This window comes from Agelaius tricolor, unplaced genomic scaffold (assembly GCF_023055355.1).
Source record: "Agelaius tricolor isolate 1412-34295 unplaced genomic scaffold, bAgeTri1.0.p SCAF_69, whole genome shotgun sequence".
Classification (NCBI taxonomy): Eukaryota; Metazoa; Chordata; class Aves; order Passeriformes; family Icteridae; genus Agelaius; species Agelaius tricolor.
Window position 1 is genome coordinate 1048992 of NW_027269329.1, and position 16642 is coordinate 1065633.

At 50.1% G+C, this 16642-nt stretch overlaps 3 protein-coding genes across 3 annotated transcripts; 1 reads left to right on the plus strand and 2 right to left on the minus strand.

The window, feature by feature from the left end:
* The first annotated feature begins 1119 nt into the window (after nt 1–1119).
* Nucleotides 1120–1716, plus strand: LOC139584988 (scale keratin-like). The gene has a single exon (XM_071417364.1). The coding sequence runs from the start codon at nt 1120–1122 to the stop codon at nt 1714–1716; it is 597 nt and encodes a 198-aa protein (XP_071273465.1).
* A 2499-nt stretch (nt 1717–4215) lies between these two features.
* Nucleotides 4216–4725, minus strand: LOC139584989 (claw keratin-like). The gene has a single exon (XM_071417365.1). It carries the CDS (start codon nt 4723–4725, stop codon nt 4216–4218), a length of 510 nt encoding a protein of 169 aa, XP_071273466.1.
* Nucleotides 4726–9257: 4532 nt separating this feature from the next.
* LOC139584990 (claw keratin-like) lies at nt 9258–9893 on the minus strand. Its single transcript, XM_071417366.1, has 2 exons — nt 9650–9893; nt 9258–9343 (listed from the first exon to the last, which is right to left on the minus strand). The coding sequence occupies exons 1-2, from the start codon at nt 9891–9893 to the stop codon at nt 9258–9260; spliced, it is 330 nt and encodes a 109-aa protein (XP_071273467.1).
* Nucleotides 9894–16642: the final 6749 nt, after the last annotated feature.

A 16642-nucleotide genomic window follows, 5' to 3' on the forward strand; every position in this document is an offset into this window, starting at 1 on the left:
TGGAAAGCAAAATATTGTGCACAAACCCGAATTATTCATCAATAAATCCCTCAAGTGGATGTAAACTCATTCCAGCTTCAATTCCAGCGAGGCCCAGGGACAGCACCAGCTCCGAGGTGACCTCCTGGGGGTCGGAATGTGGAGCAAATGGGATCAAACCCGAGGGGTGCAGCGCTTGGAACGTGACTTGGGATTAATAATGAATTTATCACGTCACTTAGGAGAACAATTAGGACAATTAATGAAACAATCCAGCCCAGCAAAACACGGTTTGGTAACGCGTGGGAAGCTCTTGCACAAAGTGTGGTTCCCGTCCCACTGGGGGTCAGGAAAAGTATAAAAGAGCTCTTGGAATTCTGCACTGCCATCCACGGCTGCTCCTCGTCTCCACTTCTCCAGACCCGGTGAGTTGGATCTTCTTTGACCCCTGCATGAATAGGGGAAAATATTTTCTGTCTTTTCTCTCCTTCCCAACAGATGTTTTCTTCCTCTTCCTTTCTCTTTCTTCCTGCTGAGGGAAGGAAGGAATCCTACCAGAGCAGGATTTCTTTTTCCTCTGGAATTTTGGGCATTGTAGTTAGGATTTATCCCCTGCTTCAGGTTCCTCTCCATCCCAAAATGTGTCTCCAGGAGACAGAGGTCTTGCTCTCCTGCAGAACCTCTGGTGCCCAGCAATCCCATCTGCCTTTTCCAGGATTTAAAATCCAGAGTCCCACCCGTGCCTGCATCTGTAGGCACGGGATCAATGAGAGGACTGGAATTTCCCAGGCACTGGGATCAACTCAAGGTTGTTGGTGACCACCACAACTTTATCCTATGGTCCAACAAACTCCTGGGCATGAGCTGCTTCCAAAGGCCCCTGAGCTTGGCTTTGCTCTCCAGGATTCCCAGCACTTCCAGGGCAGCAGGAAACCCATTAGGAATCAGCAGAGCTCAGCGCAGAAAAACACAGAAAAGGGACAAACCTGACTCTTCCCAACCTCTCCTTCCCCCGCTTTTTCCCTGCTCATGGGAGGCACCAGAGCGGGATTTCTTTTCCCTCTGGAGTTTTGGGCCCTGCAGTTCTGATTGCTGTGCTGCCGCAGGTCGCCGTCCATCCCAAGAATGTCGTCAGGAGCGATGATGAGCAGCGGCTGCTCGTCCCCGTGCGAGGTGTCCTGTCCCCAGCCCTACGCAGACGCCTGGAACCAGCCCTGTGTCACCTCCTGCGGGGATTCACGGGCCGTGGTCTACCCTCCACCCGTGGTCATCACCTTCCCGGGGCCCATCCTCAGCTCCTGCCCCCAGGAGAGCATCGTGGGCACCTCCTTCCCAATGGGGGCCATGGGATCTTCTGGGTCCGGGGGCTCCATTGGGGGATCCTACGGAGGGGGCAGTAGCTCCATGGGAGGAATTGGGGGATCCATTGGAGGTGGTTCCATGGGTGGATCCTACGGAGGCAGCTCCATGGGTGGAATTGGGGGATCCTACGGAGGTGGTTCCATGGGTGGCTCCTACGGAGGGAGCAGATCCTTTGGCTCCGGGGGCTCCTACGGGGGGAGCAGATCCTTTGGGGGCAGAAGATCCTTTGGGGGCTCCTCGGGTGGCGGCTTTGGGGGCTCCTGCGGCGGGGGCAGCTCCTTTGGGGGCGGCTCCTGCGGAGGGGGATCCTACGGAGGGGGCAGCTCCAGCTCCAGGAGGTTTGGAGGAGGAAACTGCGGCTTCTATTATTTCTGAGGCAGCCCCGGCTCCCCCGGCAGCAGCCGCGGGCTGGGCTCAGCTCCTGGGGAAGCTGCAAGCCAGGAGCATCCCAGGAACTGCCTTCTCCAGCCTTTGTGGATCTGCATCGCTTCCCAAAGCCTTGGGAATCGTCCTTTGTGCTCCCTGAGTGTGACTGTGCCCCCAGCCCTTCCCTGCCATTAAAGTTCTGTTGCATTCAAATTCCCGTTGTTGGTTTCTTTTTCCTTTTTCCAACTCATCTTTTTGCCTAATTCAGGAATTTGGGAGGGTTGGAGGTTCCTGGATGGGAACCAGGCCCAATTATCCCACTCAGCACTGGGTTTGAGGGTGGGGACAACAAATTTTCCACCATCAATATTTCCCATTAAAATTCTTTTATATCCCTATTTCTGCCTGACATTTTCTTTTCCACCTTTTCTCCTACAAATCCTTTGGTTGGAAACCACTTTGCCCAGAGCCAGCTGAAACCCTCCTCTCTAAAATCCTGGAGTAACTTTCAGGCCACTTTAACAGGAATTTGGAGCTCTGTTTTCACCCTGTGACCCATCCTGGGATTTGCTGAACTGGAATTCTGTGGGATTTTTCCTCCTCTCTCCAGAGCTTCACCACGATTGCAAACAAATTATCTAATTGTTTTCCAATTGAGCCTGTTCCTTCAGCCCCATTAAGGTTTTGCTCGGAGCTGATGAATTTATTGGGTGCCATCATTAAATTAATCGCAGATTAAAATTCCTAAACCTCTTTAGGCACACAGGGAATTTAAGCAACTTCAGTCGTGTGTCATCTAATTTTCTATTTACCTCCAGAGCTGTCAATTCAATTTTTTAAACACACTTTCAGCTTAAACAGTGAGCAAAAAATTTCATTTTCCAAGCAGGAATCTCTCATAGGGACAATTTTTTTTTTTTTTATATTTCCCATATTTCAGTTCATCCTTCTTGATTTAATAGATATTAATGATTCTATAGTGCAATAAAAAGTATTAAAAACATATTTTGAATTTTTTTTTTTGGGGGGGGGGGAGGGGTTCCTGCTCTCCCTCCCGCATTTTCCAAGGGAGTAAAGCTGGGTTTTAGGTCATCTTTAGAGCTGGGGCTCGCCCAGGGTTCTCTCTCTGTGTTCCCATCCCGACAGAAAACAACAGCACCAGGCGGGACCCGAGCTCTTGTGTCACTCCTGCCTTGGGAAATCCTCTCTTGCACAGACTGGTGACATTTTGCTGTCATATAAAAGCAGCTCTTTGATGATGCCACAGTCGGGAGGAATTTCTCCACGTCTCGAAGCATTTGGCACTGCCAGCTCAGAAACCAAGGAGAGGTTTCCTTGGTGGATTTCCTCTGGCTCCCATCCCCATCCTCACATTTTCGCCTTGGTTCGCGTTCTTTGATACTCCCGAAAATGTGTTCAGCTTTCCTGGACCTCAGAACTCTGCAGGGAATCACGACAATTCCCAAAAACTGGTTTTAAATATGGCTGCAGAATGGATGGGGGCCAGGCTCTGCTCCCAGGGAACGGGGCCAGGAAAAGAGGGAACGGCCTTGAGCTCTGCCAGGGGAGGCTCAGGGTGGGCAATTTGGGAAAATCCCTCCTGGAAAAGGGGGCCAGGGAGGTTTGGAGTGGCCACCCTGGAGGTGTCCGAGGAAGAACTGGAAACTGCCATTAGTAATGGCACTGGTCTGGTGGGAGGTGGACATTGACCAAAGGTTGGACTCGGTGACATTGGCGATTTTTTCCAGCCTCAAGGACTGGATTTTATGGTTCCAGGAATGAACAGGAGGGAGGAGCTGAGCTAAACCAGGGTGTAAAATAAAAACCTTGTGGCTTTCCAGCAGTCAGCTGACCACATCCCACCCCTCACACGTTCATCAAAGTCGTCACCTCCAGAGACCCCCGTGCCCCCCCAGAGAACAACTGAACCCTTTTGTGCTTGAATTTTGGCTGCTCATCCAACCCTCCGTTTCACAACCCAAATTAATTAAACAATTACGTCCCAATTACCATAAAACCCTATAATTGCTGCTCACAGAGCCAGCTCGAGGAAGCCCAGAGAGATAGAGGATGGCACCGAAACATCCCTGCAGAGAAAGGAAATCCCAACAAAATGATGATGCAGGAGGATTTTATTAGGATACACTACAAATGACACCAAACAGACACTCCTTCCTTCAGCCCACTGCCCGAGAAGAATCCACCTTCCACCCATTGTTCTTCTCCTGTCAGGGCTGCACTGACAAGCTCCATGCCAGGCCTTTCAAGCTGCTCTGTTTTTCTTCTCTCGGCACAATGGAAAGAAGGAGCTGGCGCTGAAGGGTGATTAACAGAGGCTGTTGTTAATTAAAGACAAAGGGGAGATGCAGGGAAGAGGTGTGGGCCCGGTTCCCAGAGGTCCTGAGCCAGGGTGGCTCCCGTTGATGTTTTTTTTGCCATCTCTGAAAGCCGGTCCCAGCTGCGGGTCTGGATCGTGGGGCTCCGTCTCCCTGCGGATCTTCAGCTGCCTCAGTTTCCCAGGCGGGATCCGCGGCTGCTGCTGGTGTAGAACTTCCTGAGGTAGCAGCCCCCCGAGGAGGAGCCCCCACATCCAGAGGAGCCCAACTTCCCCGAAGAGCTCCCACATCCGTAGGAGCCCCCAGATCCATAGGAGCCCCCAGATCCGTAGGAGCCCCCAGAGCTATAGGAGCCCCCGGATCCATAGGAGCCCCCAGATCCGTAGGAGCCCCCAGATCCGTAGGAACCCCCAATTCTGGACAGGCCACCAGAGTAGCCTCCCATCCCTGAGCCGTAGGAGGGACCACCAGAGGGCTGGGGCATGGATGATGTCACGATGCTTTCCTGGGGGCAGGAGCTCAGGATGGGGCCAGGGAAGGTGATCCACACGGGTGGGGCATAGACCAGGGCCGTGGAGTCCCCACAGGAGGCCACGCAGGGGCCGAGGCCTCTGCTGTAGGCACAGGGCTCAGGACACGCCACCTCACAGCCGGGCAGGCACCGGGAGCTGATGCAGTTCATGGTTCTCAGGGCTGGAGGAGGAGCTGGGAGAGACAAGATGGAGTCAGGGAATGTATGGACAGCAAATGGGGTTTGTCCTTCCTGCTCAAGGAATTCCAGGAGCCCCAAGGTTGGAAAAGAGCTCCAAGAGCATCGAGTCCAAGCTGTTCCCAACCCCTACCTGTCTATTCCTCAGACACCTCCAGGGATGGTCACTCCAAACCTCCCTGAGCCCCTTCCAAGGCCTTTTCCCTTTTCCAGGAGGGATTTTCCCAAATTTCCCACCCTGAGCCTCCCCTGGCACAGCTCAAGACTGTTCCCTCTTGTCCTGTTCCATTCCCTGGGATCAGATCCCAAATCCCCACTGGAGAAGCCCAAAATTCCCCCTGGATCTCCCTTTTCTCCAGGCTGAGCTGCCCCGGCTCCCTCAGGATTTTCCAGACTCTTCTCCAGCTGCTCCAGCCCCTCCCAGTGACCTTCCTGACTTGGGGGACCCAGAACTGGCCACAGGATCGAGGTGTGGCTTCACCTCCTCCCTCAGATCCTCCTGTCCTGGGACACCATTTCTCCCTTCCCTGCATAAGACACCTCGGGATTTGGTTTTTCAGTAAATTTAAGTTTTAAATTTGTGCCTCAAGCTTTGAAAAGCCACAAGAAAAATTCAAATAACTCCTAAAATTCTGTCTTTAAGTATCAGATTGATTTCTTCCAAGCGACTGCAGTGAGACTCCAATGAAAAGCAGGGTTTCACCGCCACATCTCCCAGCTAAAATCCCCGAAATCAAGGAACAAGTCCTTTTTTAAAACTATCACTACAGAGAATGAGAGAGAGCAAAGATCAGCTTAAATCCAACTCACCTGGAGGTGCAGGAGAAGTCAGAAGATGGTTTGAGGAGACTCCTGAGAGGTTCCTGCTTTTATACATCTTTGGAGGCAGCTCCTGGGGTATGAAACATCCCATAAAATCTCTCAGCCTTACCAAATTCTGATTTTTTTTCCTCTGTGTGACTCCTCTAACGCCTGTAATTATTTTCATAGTTCCCAATTAGCAAATCAACCCTCGACATATACAATCTGACTCTCATATCATAAATTTGGCTTTTTCATTGTGTGGGAATTTTACAGCCCCGGTTCCTGTGCAACATCCCAGGGATGACTGGATTTACAATGGAACCTGACCCCTGCCTGTTATTTTTCGTTAATGATTTAAGTGAGGCCTGGACAAGATCAACCCTGCAAGTCTGCACTAAGGAACGGCTTGGGTTGATGATGAGATAATTTTGAAGGTCAAACCCATTTGGGAAGAGCTTCAGGAGGAATTTCCTCGTGGAAAGGGCTTTGGAAGGGGCTGACCAGGGGGGTTTGGAGTCCCCATTCCTGGAGGTGTCCGAGGAACCAACTGGGCATTGGTCTGGGTGACCAGGTGGTGATGGCTCAAATGTTGGACTCGACGACCTTGGAGGGCTTTTCCAACCAAGGTTCCAAGTTTGGGATCCACCTTGGAACACAAAGGCTCGGTGACCTTACAGTGGCACTGGTGACATCCTGGTGACAACACTGAGCTCAGCATCCCCAAAATGAGTTTTGATTAAAATTACTCAGAGGTTTCAGGGCTTAGAGGACCTTGCACGTCACTTCAATGCCTTTGAAGTGAGTTTTGGTGTCTCATCCCCTCAATCTGTGGGCGCGCGAAGGGTTGCAAAGAGCCCTGACCCCCATCCGAGGTCGGGTGATTCCATTTGGGAGGGATTTCACCCAAATCTGAGGATTACACCCCAGTTGTGTGAGTGACATGAGGGGAGCCACCTTCCTGCGAGTCACTGGGGGAAAATAAACAGAGAGATCAGCTCCTGTTTCTTTTGGAACCAGAATGATGCCGAAAGGATTTTCCTCCATGGAGCCTGAGACAAAAGGAGACTTTTGGGTGTTGGGTTTGTGTCACTCAAAGCAGGGCTGGAAATGATCAGCAATTATGAGATGAAATGAAAACAATGGCGAGGCTTAAGAGGATCTTTTTCTTTGTAAGTGATAAGAATTTAGTAAACCATGGGTGACATCACGTCCTCCTCATTGTCTGAAAATGGAATAAAAGGGGAGAGACTTGAGGCATCTCCCATCCTCGCAGCTCCACTGATTTATTCCCTCCAAGACAACGAGGTGAGTCGGACTTCATCGCCCTCCTCAATACTTTGAATTTTCTCCTTTTTTTATCTTGCAAAATTACGGGAGTTTTAGAAAAGCTGAGGGAGAGAAGAGTGGATTTAGAATAGCTGGGGGAAAGGGAAGGACAGAGCAAGGAACATTTTGCTTGGGGACTTTCTGAAGGCAAATCTTCCCCTAGATCTGCTTGAAAAGGGAATTAATGGGACGATTTTCTTTGGGGACTTTCTGAAGGCAAATCTTCCCGTAGATCTGCTTGAAAAGGGAATTATTCTGGGCAAGGAATTGTTTAAGGATCAACAGTTCAGCCCCAGAGAAAAGGGGAAGATTTTTTTTTTTCATTTGAGAGATTCAGAAGGGAAAGAGTTGTGGTGGTAGGAAAGGAAGAACTGAGAAGCCTCAAACAGGTCAGGAAGGAAGGAAATAGCAGAAAAATGGGAATCTGTGAGGGAGGATTGAACTGGGAGCAGCTGGAGAAGGACAAAGTACAGCTGGTTCATACTGGGAACCCGTGGCCTGGCTGTGCTGCTTCCTTGACCTCACACTTCCTCTCCCAGCGTTATCCCAAATCCCAAGAGATGATGTCCAACGTCAGCTCCGAGTGCCTGCCGGGCTGCGAGGTGGCCTGCACCCAGCCCTGTGCCTACAGCAGGAGCCTGGAGCCCTGCATCGCCTCCTGTGGGGACTCCAAAGCTGTGGTGTTCCCTCCTCCCGTGGTCCTCACCTTCCCGGGCCCCACCATGAGCACCTGCTCCCAGGAGAGCGTGGTGGGAGCGTCCCAACCCATGGTTTTGGGCGCTCCCATCGCGAGCATCTCCGATGAGCCCTACGGGGTGGGCAGCTCCTTTGGGGCCGGGGGCATGGCGGGGGCAGGACCCTCCTTCGGATCCGGGGGCTCCTTTGGCTACGGGGGCTCCTCGGGGATGGGGGGTCCCATGGGATATGGGGGTTCCTTTGGTTATGGAATGCAGAGCTCCCGTGGGTCCTGTGGCTACGGGGGCGTGCTGGGGGCCAGGGGTTCCTTTGGGTCTGGGGGTGCCTGCAGCTACGGAGGCTCCCTGGGAATGGGGGGCTCCTTGTACAGCCGGAGGTTCCGCAGCGTCCGCGGCGGGTCCTGCCTGGGGAGCTGGGGCTCATCCTAAGGCCCAACAACCCAGAGGATGAAAACCCAGGATCCAGATCCACTTCCAGGCCTGGAATTCCGAGGCTGATCTCTGAAAACCAGGCCCACATCCCCTCCTGCTGCGCCTCATCTCCAATCAAGCCCCGCTCCGTGGGACGGCGTCTCTCCTGGAACTCTTTAATTAATCTTGTTCCTGTGTCCTCTCTGGTGGGGCGGGAATGCTTCAGAATTCCATGTGGGGCTTGCTGTAAAGGCCCCGGCTTCACCTTGTGGAGTGGCTGTTGTCACCCACGGGGGTGGCCTGGCTGCCCTGGCACCACCCATGAATTGCTCTGTTTTGTTCTATTTCATTTACTTCACCCTAATAAAAACCTTTCCGGATTGCATTGGCAGCTTCCCGGTTTTCCTTTCCGCAGAATCCCAGGATCATTTAGGCTGGAAAAGACCTCCGAGGTCATCAAGTCCAACCTTTGATGCTCACAAAATGAGGCCACCCCCAAGCATCCCAATCCCCCATTACCCTGGCTCCAAGAGTAAACTGGTTTTAACTGGCAGCTGCACCAGTCCATCCCCAGAGGTTTTTCCAACCTATTGGAAATTATTCTGTGTTATTTATTGGATAGTGTGGAATAGATCAGAAAGGGAAAATAGTTTATTGAGGAATTTCAGACCAATTATATTTGCATTAAAGCAGAATTAACTCCCCTCTGATGAGAGTTAATTGCTGCACAAGGATTCCCTTCTTTCAGGCCAGTTTGTAACTGAAACTGTGGTGAAATAAAAGGCAGAACCCGGGGCTGTGATGCAACAGGGCTTTAATACAAACAAAAAGTGGGATGAGGCAGTGCAGAGACAAAGAACGGAATCTCCGTGTCAGCATTCCCATGTCAGCATTCCCATGTCAGCATTCCCATTTCAGCATTCCCATTTCAGCATTCCCGTTTCAGCATTCCCATTTCAGCATTCCCATGGCAGCCTGGACCCCAGTCCAGCAGTCATTCCAAGACATTCTTTTTCCAGCCGGACACTTTCACAGCCAAGTCCCGTGACTGGTTTGACTCTTTGGGTTCAGGGAGTACAAAACACAACAGGAGCGAGGGACAAAGGGAGGGAACATCGGGATCCTAAGCCTTGGATAAAGCACAAACAAGATCCAAACAACCCCAGCTCCAACTGGACCAGCTGGTGCAGAGGCTGCTTGGAATTCCTAGCTCTCAACTAACTACCCTGCATCCTATTTTTCCTTTGGACATTCCTCAGCTCTAAAGGGTTAAAAAGGCCCGTAATTCCCGTAGTTCCCGTAGCGATACCTGTAGTACCCTCGGGAGTAATAGGGATAATAATTCCTACCATAGCCTGAGAAATAGGAGCCGCGGTAGAGGCTCCCCAGCCGTGACATCCCACCCCCGCAGGAGGAGCCCCCTCCCATTCCCCCTCCGCAGGAGGAGCCCCCTCCCATTCCCCCTCCGCAGGTGGAGCCCATTCCTCCCCCTCCGGATCCCATTCCTCCCCCTCCAGAGCCCCATCCCGACCCCATCCCACCTCCTCCAGACCCCATCCCTCCTCCAGACCCCATCCCACCACCTCCAGATCCCATCCCTCCTCCAGACCCCATCCCACCTCCTCCAGACCCCATCCCTCCACCTCCAGACCCCATCCCACCCCCTCCAGACCCCATTCCCCCGCCGATTTCAGGGATGGACGAGCCAACGATGCTCTCGGTGGGGCAGGAGCTGATGATGGGCCCCGGGAACGTCACGACCACGGGCGGGGCGTAGACGATGGCTCGGGAGTCTCCGCAGGCGGCCACGCAAGGCTCGCTGCAGGCGTCGACGTAGGGCTGGGCGCACGTCACCTCGCAGGGCGAAGCACAGCGGGCGCTGAGCAGTTGGCCATAGGAGGACATCGTTCCAGATGCAGCCTGGAAGGATGAGAAGGTCCCAGCGCAATGAAGGCACAGCCTGGGAAGGATGGATTGGAAGGATGGGGAAGAATTCCTCGGTTCTGGGGGTTATTTGTGTGTTTAATTATTTAAGCGCTGCCTTTTAGAGGTAAAAAACGTCCCCAGGCTTCTCGATGAGAAAGGGAGTCCAGGTGAAGAAAATGTGTCTTGTATCTTGTCCCTAAATTCTGAGGGACGAGGCTGAGATGTCCAGCAGAAAACAGGAGGCGTACGGGGGATTATTGCCTTTGGAATTTGCTGGCTTCCAAAGGGAGCTGGGAATGGGGATTTGCTGGATGGTGTTTGGATGGAGAGGTGCAGATGTGTGGGATTAAATCATCTGAATAAATGAGTTCGTGGTTAAAAATATTAAAATGATAATTAAAAAAAAAAAAGAATCATCATTTCTAAGGCGCACTCCGCTTTTCCATAAATTGCACCAATCAAAGGAAATGAATTGTGGGGAAATGTTTCTGATTCTGCTCCCATCCCTCTCTAGTGCTCCATGGAATCACGGAGTGGACCTTGAAAATCCAGTTCCAAGCTCTGGCATGGGCAGAGACGCTTCCCATAGACCCCCAAACCCTATCCAACCTGGCCTTGGGCAGTTCCAGGGATGGGGCTGCCGTGGCTTTCCTGGGAATTCCATTCCAGAGCCTCCCCATGCTCACAGGAGAGGATTTATCCCTAAAATCCCATCCAAACCTCCGGTCCATCAGTGTGAACCCATTGCCCCTTTTCCTGGCACCCCATCCCTTGGAAATTGTCTCTCCCCATGTTCCTTTTGGCTCCTTCAGGTCCTGGAAGGCCACAGTTGGGTCACCCCGAAGCTTTTCTGTATTTTTGTCCTGTCTCTATTCCCAGAATGAATTCTGGGAGGAACCTCCCTGTCCTTTTCCCACTTCATTCCCTTCCCTTCTCCCACTTCATTCCCTTTCCTGTTCCTTTTGGGAATCCCACCCTGATCACAGGTTTGCAGTGACCCTACTCCATAAATAAATAAATGCTCAAATCTGAAAAATTCCTCCCATCAACATTTTTAAAACTCCCATTCCTCTCCCCGCTTTTATCCACCTTAATCCCAAGCCCCACTTCCCACGCAAGAACGGGCTTGGAGAATAAACTCTACCCTTGATTTAGGATAGGATATAAAACCTCAGTTCAAAGCTCCCCATAAACCAAATTACCTCTAATTAGGAGCTGATTCAGTTAAATCTGACTTACCCAGTCAGCAAGGAGAACGAGTCAGCAGAGGCAGCTCCAGGGCCACCAGTCAGGAGCACTTTTATATCCTGTCATGGAGAAGGGAAATTGGGAGCCACCTTGACGCAACCCCTTGTGAAATGGAATGTTTTCCCTGCTCCTGCCTCCCCTTGTCGCAACTGTTTTGATAACGCCTTAGGATTAGGAGATAATTCCCAGTCCCACACAGGTGCTTCACCCTTCCTGGGCCTTTGCTGGAAATCTCTCCATCCTGGGCGATGGAGGGGGGAATTTTCCCCTAAAAACTGAGCGGGATTGTCCCCAAAATATTAAGTTTGTGTGTGAGTGGTCACTTCGTGTTCATGCCATGGGTTTTTTATGGAATTTCTGGCTTCTAAATTCCCAGGCCCACACAGGGGTGTGGGATAATCCCCAGGCTTACAAGTGCTTCACCCTTCCAGGGCTTTTGTTGGGAATCCCACCAACCTCTGAGGGGGATTTTCCCTAAAATATTCACCTTGTGTTCACCCCATGTGTTTTTATGGAATTTCTGTCCTGGGACATAAATTCCCAGCCCCACAAGGGGATGTGGGGTGATCCCCAGGCCTACACAGGGCGCTGCAGGCGCTTCACCCTTCCGGGGCCTTTGTAGGGAATCCCACCGACCTCTGAGGGGGATTCTCCCTAAAATATTCATTCTGTGTGTCCGTGGTCACTTTGTGTTCACCCCATGGGTTTTTATGGAATTTCTGACTTGGAACATGAATTCCCAGGCCCACACAGGCCCAGTCCTACGGGTGCTTCACCCTTCCAGGACCTTTGTTGGGAATCCCTCCATCCACTGAGGGGGATTTGCCCTAAAACAGGGGAATTTTCCCTAAAATATTCACTTTGTGTGTGTGTGGTCACTTTGTGTTCACCCCATGGGTTTTTATGGAATTTCTGTCCCTGGAGCTGTCCTTTGAACAGAGAATTTCCTTTTCACATTCCAAGTAGGAAATTTGAGGTGCCAAAGCAATTCCTGGACAAGAATTCCATCAGAAATTCAGCTAAAAAAGGGCACCTGCCCCGGATTTTATATTTTATATGCAATTCCTCATCTCAGGGGTTATCCCCTTCAGAATAACACCTAAAAATACTAAAAACCAGGAAAAAATAAATTTTCCTTTGGGGATCTGTTTTTTAGAGGCCAAGATGAGAAGAGGAATTTTGTTTAGGATTAGAGGACTCAGAGCAAACATTACCTGAAGTCCAGGCCCACAAACTCAGCTCAAAAAAAATTACCCAGGGCCTGGAAAATGCTGATAATGTGATTTCCGTGCTCATATTTACATTAAAAAAAAAAAACCCTCTTCCTTCTCAGTTGTGGTGAATTATTAAAACGAAAGGAAAACACAAAAACAAAGCCCCAAATAAATTATTTTATTTACATTTCATGGCTCTGGAATCAATCTAATGAGCAGAGGAGACACATGAGCGGCACAGAACAGTCTGACTCACTTAATTTGTGGCAATTAAAAGCACCTATTAATTACAGTGATTGAAAGCTGAGGCAATTCCAGGAGTTACCAAACCCAATATTTGAAAAAGTCCATAAGAACCTCATTCCATTGTCTTGGAGGAGAGAAAATTGGTTTAAAACACGAAACTGCCAAAAAAAAATCCCTGGGGTTTGGTTTCTGGAACTGGGGATTTTCCCTGGAAGCTTTAATGGGATCCTTTCCGTGGTGGAATTTCACAGCTCTGATATTCCACGGGAGATCCTTCCAAAAAAGTTCAGCTCCCAAGTGCAAACCCCTGGCACAGGCCCAAAGCTCCTTTCACAAGCCCTGAACCTGCCTCAGATCAAAGAGCTCCTTAAGAGATAAGAGAAGGAGATAAACTCCCTTCCCAGCTGGAAGAGAAATCCTTCTGGAAATATAAACTGAATTTTTTTTAAAATCTGGAATTTTGGCCTTTATTTGCAAAGGATTTTCAGGGGAAAAAAAAAGCACCCAACGAAACAACATATTTCATACATTAAAAAAACAAACTTTAAAGAGCAGCACTTTGTGCCGAGGAGCTCCAGACTCACCTCAAACAAACCAGCTCCAGAGATTTTACCTGGGAGATTCCTCATCCTGTTTTTTTCCTGGCACGCTGATGTTGTTGTTGTTGTTGTTGTTGATGTTGTTGTTGTTGTCGTGGCCCGTAAATTGATTTTCTGGCTTCAGGAATTCCAGGGCTCCGCTCTGATCCTTCCCGGCTGCTTTGCATACGGAGATGAAATCAGAGGAAGCTGCTGCAGCTGCTTTGCTCTTCCCTATAATTTTCCAAATTGGGCTCCGAGGCCGCTTGGCAGAGAGGAAATCATCGGTGTCATCATCCCAGATGGGGGCAGAACGCCATCCTCAACCCTCATTTTCCCTCAGATTTTATCGGGGCAGTTCCAGGCTTGGAAGGGAGCAGTCGACAACACCCAGCAGGAAAATAAACAGGCTGAAATTTGGGAATCGTTGCCTGAAGCTGAGGCTGGTTCGGATCCTGGAACCTCAGTTATGGAGCAGTTTCTGGGCTCCCACCTGGAATCCAATTTCCCATTAAAAGGATGATATTTTGGGGTGTTTTTTTCATTGGATAATTGTGAGATTGAAGGGGAAATATGGGATTCAATGAAATCTCCACCAACTGCTCATTAATTATTTGTTTTATTGCTCAGACCAGAGCAGGATCTCAGTTCTGTTCATTTCTGTCCATTTCTGGTAATTTCTGTTAATTTATGTCCATTTATGTCAAATTTCTGTCCATTTCCGCCCATTTCTGATGTGATTCCCCCTGATGTGATTATTGATCCTATTTTAAAAAAAATCAATTTTTGGCAGCCTCCCATTTCCTTCTGGACATCTCAACCTCATCCCTAAGAATTAAAGGACAAAACGCATTTCCACTTGGATTTCCTCTCTCATTGAGAGGTTTGGGAACATTTTTTACCTCCAGCACCACCAAAGGTGGTGATTAAAGAATTAAACACACAAATAACTCCGGAGCTGCGGAATTCTTCCCCGCCGCCGGACGAGATTTTGCTGGGAGCTCGGCAGCAATGACGGCACCCCAATTTCCTGGGAATCTTTCATCTTGGAAACAAAACCCATCTAATGCTCAGTAATTCCCCGGATAAAACTCGAGGCAAGGTGGAATTGCAGCCCCGGAGGGGGAAGCCTGGAGTGCCTGGGTGTGATTCGGGTCTGCCTGAAAGCTGGGCCGGGTGTCCCTCTGGGGCCACCACCCAAACGCCTTCTCCAGGTCAGGGTCACCTCCAGGACTTCCCAGGATCTTGGAATATCCCAAGGTGGAAGGGAACCCCAAGGATCAGGCACAGAACCATCCACAAAAGTCCCCAGAGTCTCACCTGGGGTTTTTTTGAGGTCCTGGAGCCCCCAGGATTGAGTGAAGGAGCCCTGATATGGCTCAGCCCAACACCAAACCCCCAGAAGATTGAGGAGAAGGAGATTGTGACCTTCACTGAGGAACTGGAGCACGGCCAGGGAGGGGAACGGGGCTGGGGCAGCTGGAAAAGGGAATGGAAAATCCTGAGGGAGCTCAGCCTGGAGTAAAGGGGGATCCAGGGGGGATTTGGGATCTGCCAGGGGGGATTTGGGATCTGATCCCAGGGAACCGGGACAGGACAAGAGGGAACGGCCTCGAGCTGCGCCAGGGGAGGCTCAGGGTGGGAAATTTGGGAAAATCCCTCCTGGAAAAGGGAAAAGGCCTTGGAAGGGGCTGCCCAGGGAGGTTTGGAGTTCTAAAGGTGTCCGAGGAATTCCTGGAATTCTGGGTGTCCAGGTGGGATCAGACACAGCTTGGACTCAACAATTTTGGAATTCTTTCCCAGCCTCTGGGGTCCTGGGATTCCAAAGAGCTGCAGGATCTGCTCCTCGGGAGGGTGGGAGCTCATGGGAGAAGTTTGGGGTTATTTGGGGCATCTTAGAAGTCCCGCCCTTGCAAATAATTAATTTTACTATTTCATTAGTGCCTGTGGAATGAGCCAACGCCAGGGAGCGAATTCCCATTCCTGTATCGCCCCATGGCTCACCCAGGCGTGGCGCTAAGATCCAATTTAATCATCCATTAATGAGAAAGATATTAATTAAATCTTCATTTGCCTTCATTGCCTCATTAAAGCTGCTCGTCTCAGCAAGAAAATCTGGCAGCTTCCTCTGAGCTCCTTCAAGGATTAAACCCGGAGCTGGTGGCACAAAATGCTGTAAAATGAATTTATAGTTGGATTTAAGGAAGGAAAAGGAAATTTTCCCGGGGAAAAAAGTGCAGAGTTTTGTTATCTAGAGGAAATACTGGAATTTTTTCCGGCTGCAATCATTTGTACAGCACTGATTAGTCCAGCTCAACAAGGCCAAAGGTTCAGCTGGAATAAAAATCCGTCAGAAATTCCAGGGCTCTCCTTGCTACTGGAATTCACCAGGAATTGTGGTTATGGGAAAAGGGGGATAGGTTCAAGCTGAAAAAGGGGAAATTCAGGTTGGGTTTAGGGAAGAAATGGTTCCCTGTGAGGGTTCTCTGGAATGGATTTCCCAGAGAAGCTGTGGCCACCCCAACCCTGGAATTGTCCAAGGCCAGGTTGGAGCATCCTGGGAAAACAGAAAGTTGGAATAAGATGATTTTTAAGGACCCTCCCAACCCAAACCACTCCAGGTTTTTACAATTCTTGGGCCTGAAAAGGGATTTAAGGAGGAAAAGCAGCCCCAAGGACCCTCCCAACCCAAACCACTCCATGTTTTTACAATTCTTGGGCCTGAAAAGGGATTTAAGGAGGAAAAGCAGCCCCGTCCCTTCCCCTGGGCCAAGCCTTGATCTCCCTGACCTCATCCCAGATTTTGCTGCCATGCAATATTGGGAATATAATGAGAGGTTATCAGGAATAACCCCATTAATAGCGGGGTGTGCCCCAGCCTCAGATCCACCCTCGGCAGGGAGAACCCTTGGGCAGGTTGGGTCACTTTTGGGCATCAGATTGCCCCCAATAAATGAGTATTTTACTGGGCCAGGAGAGGGGAAAGGGAAAGGCCTGGAGGAAGGAGGAGTTGTGGGATGGGATATGGGAAAGGGAACGAGGGATCTGGATCATCCTGGAGGTCCTTTCCATCCCAAACCACCTGGGATTCTGTGAAGATCAGAGGAGGAGGAGGAGGAACAGCCGAGCTCCCCGTGCAAGGCCGTAAAAACTATGGGAGCACTGGGAGAGAAACAGGTGGGATGGGTTTGTGGGAAGTGGGAAAAGGGGGGAAAAGCAGGGGGAAAAAGCCAAATTGGCAGAAAAATCCAGGTTTTCCTGATGCACCCCTGTTTTTCCAGGCTGCAAATAATAATAATATTAATATTATTAATATTATTAATAATATTAATAATATTAATATTAATAATAATAATAGTAATAATAATAATAATAACAATAGGCAGATGAGTGGAAAATGCTGAGGGCTCTTTGAAATACTGATGGGAAAAAAAAAACATGG